Below are 13,372 nucleotides of genomic sequence, written 5' to 3' on the forward strand. Positions count from 1 at the left end.
ACAAGTCCCCTGGGTCGGATGGGATCTATCCTAGGATCCTCTGGGAAGCAAGGGAAGAGATTGCCAAGGCTTTGGCATTGATCTTCAAATCATCATTGTCGACAGGCATAGTGCCTGAGGACTGGAGGATAGCAAATGTGGCTCCCTTGTTGAAAAACGATAGTAGAGACAACCCTGGTAATTACAGACCAGTGAGTTTCACTTCAGTTGTTGGTAAAGTGTTGGGAAAGGTTATAAGAAATAGGATTTATAACCATCTAGAAAAGAATAACCTGATCAGGGACAGTCAGCACGGTTTTGTGAAGGGTAGGTCGTGTCTTAACGAATCTTATTGAGTTTTTTGACAAAGTGACCAAACAGGTAGATGAGAGTAAACCGGTTGATGTGGTGTATATGGATTTCAGCAAGGCGTTCGATAAGATTCCCCACAGTAGGCTATTATACAAAATGCGGAGGAATGGGATTGTGGGAGACATAGCAGTTTGGATCAGTAATTGGCTTGCTGAAAGAAAACAGAGGGTTGTAGTTGTTGGAACATGTTCATCTTGGTGGAAGTGAAGACTGCAGATGTTGGACACCAGAGTTGAAAAATGTGGTGCTGGGAAAACACAGCATGCCAGGCAGCATCCGAGGAGCAGGAGAATCGACGTTTCGGGCATAAGCCCTTGTTCAGGAATGAGGCTGGTGTGCCAGGTGGGCTGAGATAAAAGGTAGGGGGGGAGGGGCGCTGGAAATACGATAGGTGGAAGGAGGTGAGGGTGAGGGTGATAGGCCGGAGAGGGAGTGGGGGCGGAGAGGTCGGGAAGAAGATTGCAGGTCAAGAGGGCGGTGCTGAATCCGGGGGTTGGGACTGAGATATGGTGGGGGGAGGGGAAATGAGGAAGCTGAAGAAATCTACATTCATCCCGTGTGGTTGGAGGGTTCCTAGGCGGAAGATGAGGCGGAAATGTCGATTCTCCTGCCCCTCGGATGTTCATTTTGGTGTCCAGTTACTAGCGGCATACTGCAGCGGTCAGTGTTGGGTCCACTGCTGTTGGTCATTTTTATAAATGACCTGGATGAGGGCTTAGAAGGGTGGGTTAGTAAATTTGCAGATGACACTAAGGTCGGTGGAGTTGTGGATAGTGATGAAGGATGTAGTAGGTTGCAGAGAGACATAGATAGGATGCAGAGCTGGGCTGAGAGGTGGCAAATGGAGTTTAATGTGGACAAGTGTGTGGTGATACACTTTGGACGGAATAATCGGAATGCAAAGTACCGGGCTAATGGTAAGATTCTTGGGAGTGCAGATGAACAAAGAGATCTCGGTGTCCATGTACAGAGATCCCTGAAAGTTACCACCCAGATTGACAGGATAATTAAGTAGGCATACAGTGTTTTGGCCTTTATTAATAGAGGGACTGAGTTCCGGAACCAGAAGGTTATGCTGCAGCTGTACAAAGCTCTGGTACGGCCACACTTGGAGTATTGTGTACAGTTCTGGTCACCGCATTATAAGAAGGACGTGGAAGCTTTGGAAAGGGTGCAGAGGAGGTTTACTAGGAAGATGCCTGGTATGGAAGGAATGTCTTACAAGGAAAGACTGAGGGCCTTGAGGCTGTTCTCGTTAGAGAGAAGAAGGTTGAGAGGTGACTTAATAGAGACATACAAGATAATCAGAGGGTTAGATAGGGTGGACAGGGAGAGCCTTTTTCCAAGTGTGGGGACGGCAAACACGAGGGGACACAACTTTAAAGTGAGGGGAGATAGATATAAGACAGATGTCAGCGGTAGTTTCTTTACTCAGAGAGTAGTAAGGGTATGGAATGCATTGCCTGCAACGGTAGTAGATTCGCCAAGTTTAAGTGCATTTAAGTCGTCATTAGACAGGCTTATGGACGTACATGGAATAATGTAGGAAGGGTGGGCTTCAGATTAGTATGACAGGGCGGCGCAACATCAAGGGCCGAAGCGCATTGTACTGCGCTGTAATGTTCTATGTTTTATGATTGTCAGGAAAAACCCCATCTCGTTCATTATAGTCCTATAGGGAAGGGAATTGCAATCCTTACCTGGTCTGGGCTACATGTGACTCCAGATTCACAGCAATGTGGTTGAGTCCTAACTGCTCTCTGGGCAATTAATGCAGCCTAGTGACGTCACAAATTCTATTGGGGTGGAGGAGTCCCTCCCATCACCCCAATGTGACGTCTACAGCCCATGAATGAATAAAAATAAATGATGATACGGATGAAGAATAGGTTCAAGACAGGAAACAGAGATTAGCAATAAATGGGTAATTTTGGAGTGGAAGGTAGTGACAAGTAGGCGGCACGGTGGCACAGTGATTAGCACTGCTGCCTCACAGCGCCAGAGACCCGGGTTCAGCTCCCGCCTCAGGTGACTGACTGTGTGGAGTTTGCACATTCTCCCCGTGTCTGCGTGGGTTTCCTCCGGGTGCTCCGGTTTCCTCCCACAGTCCAAAGATGTGCAGGTCAGGTGAACTGGCCATGCTAAGTTGCCCGTAGCGTTAGGTAAAGGGTAAATGTAGGGGTATGGGCGGGTTGCGCTTCGGCGGGTCGGTGTGGACTTGTTGGGCCGAAAGGCCTGTTTCCACACTGTAATGTAATCTAATCTAATCTAAAGTGGGATACCACAGAGATCAATGCTCGGGCCCCAGCTATTCACAATCTGGATCAATGGTTTAGATGAAGGAATTGAGTTTGCCGATGACATAAAACTAGGTGGTCAGGAAAATGTAAAGAGGAATCAGGGTGATTTAAACAAGTTGTCTGAGTGGGAAAATAAATGGGCAGATGCAGGATCAGGTGTTACTTGCTGGATATTGGAGCTGCTGACAGTGTCTATGTCAAACCAAGAGCAGGAGGCCAAGCTGGTACTGACGATAAACTCAGGAATCTGCTCAGAGAACATACAGTATTGCAGAATCTGCTTCCACCTGCTGGTACCACATCTGGGCTGTCTTCACACCAGCTCCCCAGATGTTTGAGAAGGTTTCCAGCACTGGGACGCTCTCACTGATGTAGTCAAGCTTGCGCAGGTGCCCACTCTCCAGTATCTCTCTGATTTTCTCTGCCATCCGTTTGCCAATGCCAGGGATCTTACATGCTTCCTATGGATGGTAAAAAGGAAACTGGCTCCAAAATATGTCCATGAATACAAATCAAGCTAAATCTTTATGATTATTAACAAAATATACAATTCTTCACAGAGTATAAAATCAAGAAAGTTATGCTAAAGCTTTATAAAACACTGGTTTAGCCGCAGCTGAAGGACTGTGGTCAATTATGGCAACGTTCTTTGGAAAGGTTGGCAACCTAGGGGAGGGTGTAGAAGAGATTTATTAGAACGGTGGCAGAGATTAGATTTCAGTAATGCAAAGAGTAGAAAAACTGGGATTATTCTTCTTTGAGCAGGGCATTTAAATTAATGGAGGAGAAATCATTTCCTTTGGCTGGGAGAAAATAAACTATGTGGGTAAACTGGCAAGTAATATAAAAACAGAAAGTAAAAAGATCTTCTTTAAATATATAAAAGGGTGGAAAGAGGCCAAAATGAATACAGGCCCTTATAGAATAGGGCTGGGAAATAATAGTAGGGAACTAGAAAATGGCAGAGGAGTTAAAATGAATACTATGTATCAGCCTGCATGGTAAAGGGCATTAATAGAACGCACAGAAGGCTACTTATAAAAGTCTATTGTGTTGTGGGAGCAATGTGTTAATATGGATTGAGGATTAAATTAAGTGAATAATGAAAAGAGAAACTACAGGAAACCTAAGGCCTCCCCTGCAGTGAGTTGGGTGTTGGGAACATTTTATTTGAGGTGATGAGAGGGACTCCTCCACCCCAATAGAATTTGTGATGGGAAAACCTGTGGAGAGCCTCACTCCTCTGTCACCAATTAAAACCCTTAAGGGGGAATTAATGCATATTTCGCTGGCACTGACATTACTTAATCAGGGGTCTCAATACAAGGGGAGCACAACAAATAAACCTGGTGGGCTCTCAGGGGTTCGCTCATTGCCAAACAGGGCACTGTGTCTGACTGGGAAGGAAGGGGTTGATCACTGAGAGTCATACACCTACCCTTGCTGCCGAAATCCCTTCTCCATGCCCCTGCGATCTCCACCTGGTTACCTTCATCCTGCTATCACTCACTTGTGCCTGGGACACTCTTCAGTCTGAGGCTTTGGATAGGTGTCTAATGGCAGCAACCACCATTATCTCCCTGAGGGGCAATGCCCTTCAGGTCTGTGCCAGCCTCTGATTGGCCAGCAGTTCTTGTTGGGACTCCTGAATCTCTCTTCTTGATGGCAGGGACTGCCACTGCCTTTCAAGTGCCTGAATGCCACTCAATGTGATGGCCCTTCCTGAAGAGACGCCAAGCAGGGCTCTGCACAGCTATCCAACTAGAGGTCAAACTTCCAGTCGCCTTCACCAGATTCCAACTTATATCTGAAAACCGGGGAAGAGAGCACTTGGGTGAAGAAAGAACGAAATCCCAGGAGGCAGAATTACTGTTGATGTAATTCTGGGGAGAAGTTTTGGCATTTATTGCACCCACAGCTTTTTTTACATTAAAAAATCTTTGAATTGTGAAGTAATAAACTGATTCACCAATTTTAAAGTAAACTGTTTCTGAGAATAATTACAGAAGTAAATTGAAGAGAGGTATCATTTGGAAATAGCATGGTTTAAAATGTCCCATGAAATTATCTGAAATTATTCAGTGATATGATCTGAAGATTGGGGCTAGGAATGAAAATCTTTGCACAAACTTCCTAGAGTTGCCCATGTGTTTTCAATGTGTTGAATGTTTTTAGGATCAAAGAACAAAGAAATTTTACAGCCCAGGAACAGGCCCATTGGCCCTCCAAGCCTGAGCCGATCCAAAATTTGCGGCACGGTGGCACAGTGGTTAGCACTGCTGCCTCACAGGGCCAGCGATCCGGGCCCAATTCCCGCTTCAGGCAACTCTCTGTGTGGAGTTTACACATTCTCCCTGTGTCTGCATCCAAAAGATGTGCAGGTTAGGTGAATTGGCAATGCTAAATTGCCCATAGTGTTAGGTGAAGGGGTAAATGTAGTGGAATGGGTCCGGGTGGGTTGCTCTTCGGAGGGTTGGTGTGGACTTGTTGGGCCGAAGGGCCTGTTTCTACACTGTAAGTAATCTAATCTCAAAAAATATAGTCTAAACCTGTCGCCTAATTCCTAAGCATCTGTATCCCTCTGCTCCCCACCTATTCATGCATCTGTCCTTAAATGAATCTACCGTGCCTGCCTCTACCACCTCTGCTGGCAACGCGTTCCAGGCATCTACCACCCTCTGTGTAAAGTACTTGCCGTGTGTATCCCCCTTAAACTTTTCACCTCTCACCTTGAAAGCATGACCTCTCGTTATTGAATCCTTCACCCTGGGAAAAAGCTTATCTCTATCTATCCTGTCTATACCGTTCATGATTTTGTAGATCTCAATCAGGTGCCCCCTCAATCTCTTTTTTACTAATGAAAATAATCCTAACCTACTCAATCTCTCTTCATAGCTAGCACTTTCCATACCAAGCAACATCATTGTAAACCTTCTCTGCCCCCTCTCTAAAGAGTCAACATCCTTTTGGTAATGTAGCAACCTGAACTGTACACAGTATTCTAAATGTGGCTGAACCAAAGTCTTGTACAATTTTAACATGACTTGCCAGCTCTTATACTCAATACCCCTTCCGATGAAGGCAAGCATACCGTATGCCTTCTTGACCACTCTATCCACCTGTGCAGCAACCTTCAATGGACCTGAACTCCCAGATCTCTCTGCTCATCAACGTTTCTCAAGTCTCTTCCGCTTACAGTATAATTCACTCTAGAATTACACTTCCCAAAATACATCACCTCACATTTGCCTGGATTGAACAATGATCAATGTTCCTTGTAGTGGAATAACTGGATCGGTGGTATTACCTGGCTCAAAATCTTATTAATCTTAATAACTTGCTATCACTTAAACTTATGAACTCTTAATAACTTACTCTTTCAATTTACTGCCCTCCAATTGGCTGCTTACTCTCCCTCCATCCTACAGCTCAACCCCTTTCCTGCTTATGCTCTCTCTTGCTCACCCCTTCACCATTTTCTATTCTCTCACCCACATCTTCCTCTTGTCCACCTTTCCCTCCAGCCCACCTTTTCCATTAGCCCACCAATCACGTTTGTCCCTTGCCCCTTTGAACTCCTCTTCCTCTCACTCCTTCTGCTGCTTCTCCTACTCATCCACCTCTCCATACTCACCCGTCTCCCTCTTCGGCCTTTCACTGCTTCTTCTGCTCGCTTCCTACTCTCACTTTGCTACCTGGAATCCTCACTTTGCCCAAGAAGACAATTGATGATGCAGATTTGGGTTTCTCAAATTGATGACAGTGAATTTAGTCTGTTTTTTCGAGCTGAATTTAAATTTAATAAATTTAATTTCCTCTGGCTAAGCTTTCAACAATGCAGGAAGAGTCACCAAATTAAACTTGTCATTGAGGGGAATTGTCTTACGAGTCAATGTTATTGAAGTCTTCTCACAGAGAGTGGTTGAGGCAAATACTATTGTTCCTCTCAAAGGAGGAATCAGTCAAATATCAAAACTGTACACAATCCTCATTTTAATGAAATCAGTAGAGGGTAAAATTGGCAAAGTGTGGTTTCCTGGTGGACAGGTTAGGCTCAGCAAATCAAACTGAAGTTTCTCCACATGAAAAAGGAAGGAGAAGGCAGAGATTTTACCTCATAGGAGGACACTGGCTTATGGTAACTCTTCAAGGCATTGATGGCCTTGGCGTATCCCAGCGCTCTCCACTTGTCACTTTGATGTGTGTATGCAGCCTCCAGCACCTCCAGCTTGTCTGTGATGGGTTTGTTGTGGTTTTGCTTTTTGCTTTCGGATGATTGGGCGCACACCCACTTGCCACTAACAGCTGCTTTCCTCGAGTCAGATTCACTGAGCGAATGGATGCTCCCAGAGATCAGAGCTTCCAGGTCATGCTCGGAAACTCCGTCATCTTCAGCGTCACTCCCAGCTTCATCTTCACAAAACTAGAGAGTCACCAAGGACAGCATTCAGAGTAAGGTGAATATTTCACTAAAGTATCACACTCCCCATTGTTACGCTTTGTTAATGTGTAAGACCAGGTTCCAAAAGTGTGTGCTGGAAAAGCACTGCAGGTCAGGCAGCATGCGAGCAGGAGAGTCGACATTTTGGGCATAAGCCCTGCATCAGACATTCCTGATGAAGGCATTATGCCCGAAATGTTGACTGTCCTGCTCCTCGGGTGCTCCCTGACCTACTCTGCTTTTCCAGCACCCACTTTTTGACTCAGACTCTCCAGCATCTGCAATCCTCACTTTCCCCTAATGTGTAAGACAGAGATGCATTTCTTTCATAACCTCTGGGTACTCCAAAGTGTTACACAGAAATTTAATTAATTTTATGGCATGGGAATTGTTGCAATGTCAGAAATACAGAAGCCAATTTACATTCACAGCAAGGTCCCCAAAACAGCTAATTGATGTTGACCAGAAAATCTTCTTTCATGATGTTTGCTAAGAGAAAAGAAACACTCAGACACCAAGACGAAATCAACTGCTCTTCCTCAAAATAATAATCATGGCATGTTTCGTGTCTATCTAACAGGGCAGGTGGGACCTTGGTTTTGTGTTTCAGTAAAAGATGGTGTTCCCTCAGTACTGACCCTGTGACTGTGAAGCCATCCCTGTGACAATGTCACATCCCTTTGTGCTTACTCTCTAACACTGCTGCACTCCCTTCCCCTATGGAACTGGAACTGACTTCTGTTTGCCTTGTGGATTGGCCATGGATTCAGTTAACCACCTACATTGTCAATTATATAAAATGAGTGGTATAGATTGAAGCTGCCAGTTTCTATCCCTCATCATGACTAAGCGAAACAATGTGGGTCAGTAACTGTGGTGCTGCAACTGGCCTTAGTGGGCAAGGGGTTGTGAACCAGCCAAGGTCCCCACACCTAATGGTTGGTTTTGCCTGAAATCTGTCTATGTTGGCTCTAGCCAGGATTGGGTTCACATTAGGTGCCACTGGACCATGAAAAGTGTCAGGTGGAAATTTTGAACAGTTCTTCACAGAGTTGAAGTAGACAATAACATTTTTACTGAATTTACATTGCACGTATTAACTTAGTAAAACATTCACAGAACCACTGTCAGATAACATTTGATACAGAGTCACACGAAGAGGTGACTAAAAGCTTGATCTACAAGTCAAGTTGAAGGAGCGTCTTAAAAGAGGAGGAGGAGAGAGAGAGAGAGAGAGAAAAAGAGAGAGACTGACAGAGAGAGAGAGAAGTGGAGGAGTTTTGGGAGGGAATTCCAGAGCTGGGGGCCAAGCCAGCTGGAGCAAGGCCAACAATGATGGCATGATTAAAATGGGAATGCATAAGAGACCAGAATTGAAAGGTCAGAAAAAGGTAAGACTGGTAGGAGTTTGAAAAGGGATGGGGGATGATATTACTGTACCTGGGCCAGAGAGGCTTGTGCTGCTCCATTGGTTTCTTCAGCTGTGCCCTCTCTCCATTGTTCAGCAAATGATCTCTCTGCCTTTGTGCAGTTGAATTTGGGCTTTGACTGGGTCCCTGATCGATTGTTGACCTCTGCGCTCTCTTGCTGATCCTTGTCCCCTGAGCCCTGAATTTTGACCTGCTGTGCAGGTGACAGATATTTGTCTGGGATGAAGATGCTGTAGCCCACAGTGCTCAAAAGTCTCCTCTCTGTGATGCATAAGCTGAGCCATGCAGATCGCACCAGCTGGACTCTGGGAGGCAGGACCTCCAGTTTCAGGAGGCGAAAGGCACGATCACAATCCATCTCATCATCTATGATCACGTGAGTAACGGCTGGGGTGAAAGTAAGGCTGACCTCCCCACCATTCTGTACAATCTGCTTGTGAAAGATTTCTGTCCGAGCCTTTCCAATCCCTGCCTGGACAATATGCACCACCAATCCACACAACCAGATTTCTGTAGAAATAAGATTAAAACAAAAGGAAAGATGAGCAACTATTCAATGATAGGATATGTTCCTTTGGACCTTTAAAAGACTGTGGGCCATCTAGCATTAATGTTGCTTTGTGTGGAGATGACAAAGTTGGGGATGGAGGGGGCATTTGGAGCTGAGAGTAAGAGGTGGAGAAGACTGTAGGACAGGTGAGTGATTAAATGCAAGTTACAGATTTAAAATAATTTATAAAAGATCTAGAGAGGAGATGAGAATATTTTCCATGCAGAGAATGGTTAACATCCAGAACATACTACCCAAAAATAGTGTGCACACAAATACCATTGGAACTTTCTAAGGGACTGTGTTTCACGAAGGCCAAATGACCTCCATCTGTGCTGGAAGATTCTTTCAGACAAAAGCAAGTGATCAGAAGTATTGCCCTGATTCACCAGCAGCAACACTAAGGGTGATCTGTACTTGATTTATTCCTGGTATGCCTGGTAAAATCGTATTATACCATATATTTATGTCTTCACTATCATGAAGAATTTGAGCGATTTCTGCAGTGGGGCTCTGGAGACTGTCATCCACGCAACTCTCTCTGCATTGTACAAAACAGCAAGTAATTATCCAGCATTACTGAACAAAAGTTCAGCAGCAGGTCTGATCCCAGCTCTTGCTAGGAGGACGATTCCAGTTTCGGGTTGGATATAGGAGTGTGTGAAGAAAGGGAGAATTAAATCTTGGTTAGGAAACATCTCCAATGTGCCATCCTCTTTCATCCTCCCAGCAAGTTACTCAGTTCTAATACTGCAATGGAGCGCACATCATGTGGCATTGCGTGAGGTGCCAGCCCTCAGATGAAATCTGAAAACAAAACTTTGCCTGGGTGGGTCAAGTGAATATAATGTTGTGAGGGCCAACATTTCTTACTCAGCTAAACTCCGCCAAAAGACAAACTGATTGGTCAACCAGTTCAATAAGTTTTTGTTTGGCATATATCAGTGCAGAATATGGCTGTTGGGCTTACTTGATTTGCAGTTTGCCTTGGAACATTTATGGAGGATGTGTTAAGGTGCTGAATAAATACGGACTTGATTTTGTACTCTTACTTTCATGAGCGCAACAAGTCCCAAAGTGTTTTACAGCCTCTGTGTTTTGAAGTGTATACTGCTGTAGGAAATACAGACTCCGATCTTTGCATGGGAAGAACATACAAAAATAAATGTGTTGACAAGCAAGTGATGATAATAAATACACCTCTTTCTTTTATTGTTCTCCTCCAGATTCTCCTTCATTTCCATTTTTTTCAACATGCATGCCACGAGCATGAAATTCACAATTTACTCTACCTTTACTGACTTCATTTGTTTTTATTTTCTTCTGGGTCACTCCGGATGTTGGTGGTGTGATGTCCTGAGCTCGTTTCACCTTTCGAAATGCCTTGACAATCCCCCGAGGCTCCATTGGGCTGATTCACAGTCTGGGCATGCTGTCCAGGTGAGTTGTTTGGACAAGCTGTTAACCACCCTGTTCCAACAATTGGGAGTTTATTTTTACAAAAGAATTTGCAAATGCCCATGCCCATTTCCACTTCCCAATACCTTCCCAATATTGTCTGAAGTGTCCAGCTGAGGCCCGATATGCGACTACTGGTTTAACGTAGCTCCCCATTGCATCATAATGAGGTAATTTCAGAAACTTGACCTCTTCTTGGGAAATAAGGCAGGACAAGTGATGGACATGCTGGGGGGGAGCACTTTGGGAGCAGTGACCATAATTCCATTAGTTTTAAAATAGCCACGGAAAAGGTTAAGTCTGGTCCACAAGTTAAAGTTCTAAATTGGAGCAAGGCCAATTTTGATGGTCTTAGACAAGAAATTTCAAAAGTTGATTGGGGAAGGCTGTTTGCAGGAAAACGGATGTCTGGTAAGTAGGAGCCCTTCAAAGCTGAATGAATGAGGGTTCAGAGCCAGCATTTTCCTGTTAGAGTGAAGGGTAAGGCTGGCAGGAGAAGGGAACGCTGGACGATGAGAGTTATTGAGGTCCTGGTCTCAAAACCAGACAAAAAAGGAGGCCTTTTTTTAGGCAGCTGAAATCAAGTGAATTTCTTGAGGAATATAGAGGGTATTGGAGTAGAGTTAAGAGAGAAATCAGCAGGGGTGGCTAAAAGGGGACACAAGATGGCTTTGGCAGGTAAGGTATACAAGTGGATTCTACAAGTACATGAAAGGCAAGAGAAACTAGGGAGAGAGTAGGGTATCTTAAAGATTGATGCAATAAGATTAAAGCAATAAAAATTGACTAGCTACCTGATGAAGGAGCAGGGCTCTGAAAGCTAATACTTCCAAATAAACCTGTTGGACTATAACCTGGTGTTGTGTGATTTTTAACTTTATCTTAAACATCAACAAAGCCACAAGAGATGGGCGAGATCGTAAATGGATATTTCTCACTGGTACTTACCATCAAGAAAGGGATGGATGTTAGGGAACTTGGAGAAATAAACAGTGATGTCTTGAAGAGAATCCACATTACAGAAGGGGAAGTGCTGAAAGTCTTAAAAAGCGTTAAGTTAGATCTATCCCCGGGACCTGATGAAGTACATCCCAGTACCTTGTGGGAGGCTAGGGAGGAAATTACATGGCCACTAGCAGAGATATTAGTACATAAGTTAGCTTACTGAGCTTGAAGGTTTGTTTTCAGATGTTTCGTCACCATACTAGCTGACATAATCAGTGAGAGTCTCCGATAAAGCGCTTCACACTTATCATCAACCTGAGCTACAAAAAGAGTCATAGAGATGTACAGCACGGAAACAGACCCTTCGGTCCAACCTGTCCATGCTGACCAGATATCCCAACCCAATCTAGTCCCACCTGCCACAACCCGCCCCATATCCCTCCAAACCCTTCCTATTCGTATACCCATCCAAATGCCTTTTAAATGTTGCAATTGTACCAGCCTCCACCACTTCCTCAGGCAGCTCATTCCATACACACACCACCCTCTGCGTGAAAATTTTGCCCCTTAGGTCTCTTTTATATCTTTCCCCTCTCACCATAAACTCTAGTTTTCGACTCCCCCACCCCAGGGAAAAGACTTTGTCTATTTATCCTATCCATGCCCCTTTAATCTAAGATCTAAGAATCTAAGATAGTTTTGTAAACCTTTATAAGGTCACCCCTCAGCCTCTGATGCTCCAAGGAAAACAGCCCCAGCCTGTTCAGCCTCTCTCTATAGCTCAAATCCTCCAACCCTGGCAACATCCTTGTAAATATTTTCTGAACCCTTTCAAGTTTCACAACATCCTTCCGATAGAAAGGAGACCAGAATTGCATACAATATTCCAAAAGTGGCCTAACCAATGTCCTGTACAGCCTCAACATGGCCTCCCAACTCCTGTACTCAATACTCTGACCAATAAAGGAAAGCATATCAAATGTCTTCTTCACTATCCTATCTACCTGCGACTCAACTTTCAAGTAGCTATGAATCTGCCCTCCAAAGTCTCTTTGTTCAGCAACGCTCCCTAGGACCTTACCATTAAGTGCATAGGTCCTGCTAAGATTTGCTTTCCCAAAATGCAGCACCTTGTATTTATCTAAATTAAACTCCATCTGCCACTTCTCAGATCAGATCTTGGCCTATCTGATCAAGATCCCACTGTAATCTGAGGCAACTTTATTCGCTGTCCACTACACCTCCAATTTTGGTGTCATCTACAAACTTACTAACTATACCTCTTATCCTCACATCCAAATCATTTATATAAATGACGAAAAGTAGTGGCACTCCAAATCTTCTCAAACATCACTAAGAAATATTAGTATCATTGACAAACATGAGTGAATTGCCTGAAGATTGGAAATGACTGCAGGGAAATGCCTGGGAACTACAGACTAGTGAGCCTAATGTCTGCGGTGGCTAAGTTGTTAGAGGGGATTCTGAGAGACAGGATCTACAGGCATTTGGAGCGGCAATGACTCATTTGGGATGGAAAGCATGGCTTTGTACGTGGGAAATCATGCCTCATGAATTTAGTTAAGTTTTTAAAAGGGACGACCAAGAAGGTAGATGAGGGTAGCGGGATAGACATCGCCCACATGGAGTTTAGTAAGGTGCCGCACATTAGGTTGTTGAGTAAGGTTAAATCTCATGTGATCCAGGAAGAGCTAGCCAATTGGATACAAACTTGGTTTGAAGGAAGAAGACAGAGGGTGGTGGTACATGGTTATTTTTCAAGCCTGTGACCAGTGGTTTGCCACAGGGATCGATGCTGGGTCCACTGTTATTTGTCATTTATATTAATGATTTGGATGAGAATTTAGAAGGTATGGTTATTAAGTTTGCGGATGAC

At 44.3% G+C, this 13,372-nt stretch overlaps 1 protein-coding gene across 1 annotated transcript in view; it reads right to left on the minus strand.

Moving 5' to 3' along the window:
• poll (polymerase (DNA directed), lambda) overlaps window positions 1-11,692 on the minus strand; it is a 28,311-nt gene extending 16,619 nt beyond the window's left edge. Inside the window, exons 1-5 of the mRNA XM_043712919.2 lie at window positions 11,479-11,692; window positions 10,365-10,542; window positions 8,533-9,032; window positions 6,766-7,074; window positions 2,939-3,112 (exon numbers count right to left, since the gene is read on the minus strand). Coding sequence (XP_043568854.2) covers window positions 2,939-3,112; window positions 6,766-7,074; window positions 8,533-9,032; window positions 10,365-10,479 — 1,098 coding nt within the window. The 5' untranslated portion in view covers window positions 10,480-10,542; window positions 11,479-11,692. The remainder of the gene's footprint in view (window positions 1-2,938; window positions 3,113-6,765; window positions 7,075-8,532; window positions 9,033-10,364; window positions 10,543-11,478) is intronic.
• Window positions 11,693-13,372: the final 1,680 nt, after the last annotated feature.

The sequence above is a fragment of the Chiloscyllium plagiosum genome, unplaced genomic scaffold (assembly GCF_037043375.1).
Source record: "Chiloscyllium plagiosum isolate Xiang-an unplaced genomic scaffold, Cpla_swu_hap1 HiC_scaffold_22, whole genome shotgun sequence".
Classification (NCBI taxonomy): domain Eukaryota; kingdom Metazoa; phylum Chordata; class Chondrichthyes; order Orectolobiformes; family Hemiscylliidae; genus Chiloscyllium; species Chiloscyllium plagiosum.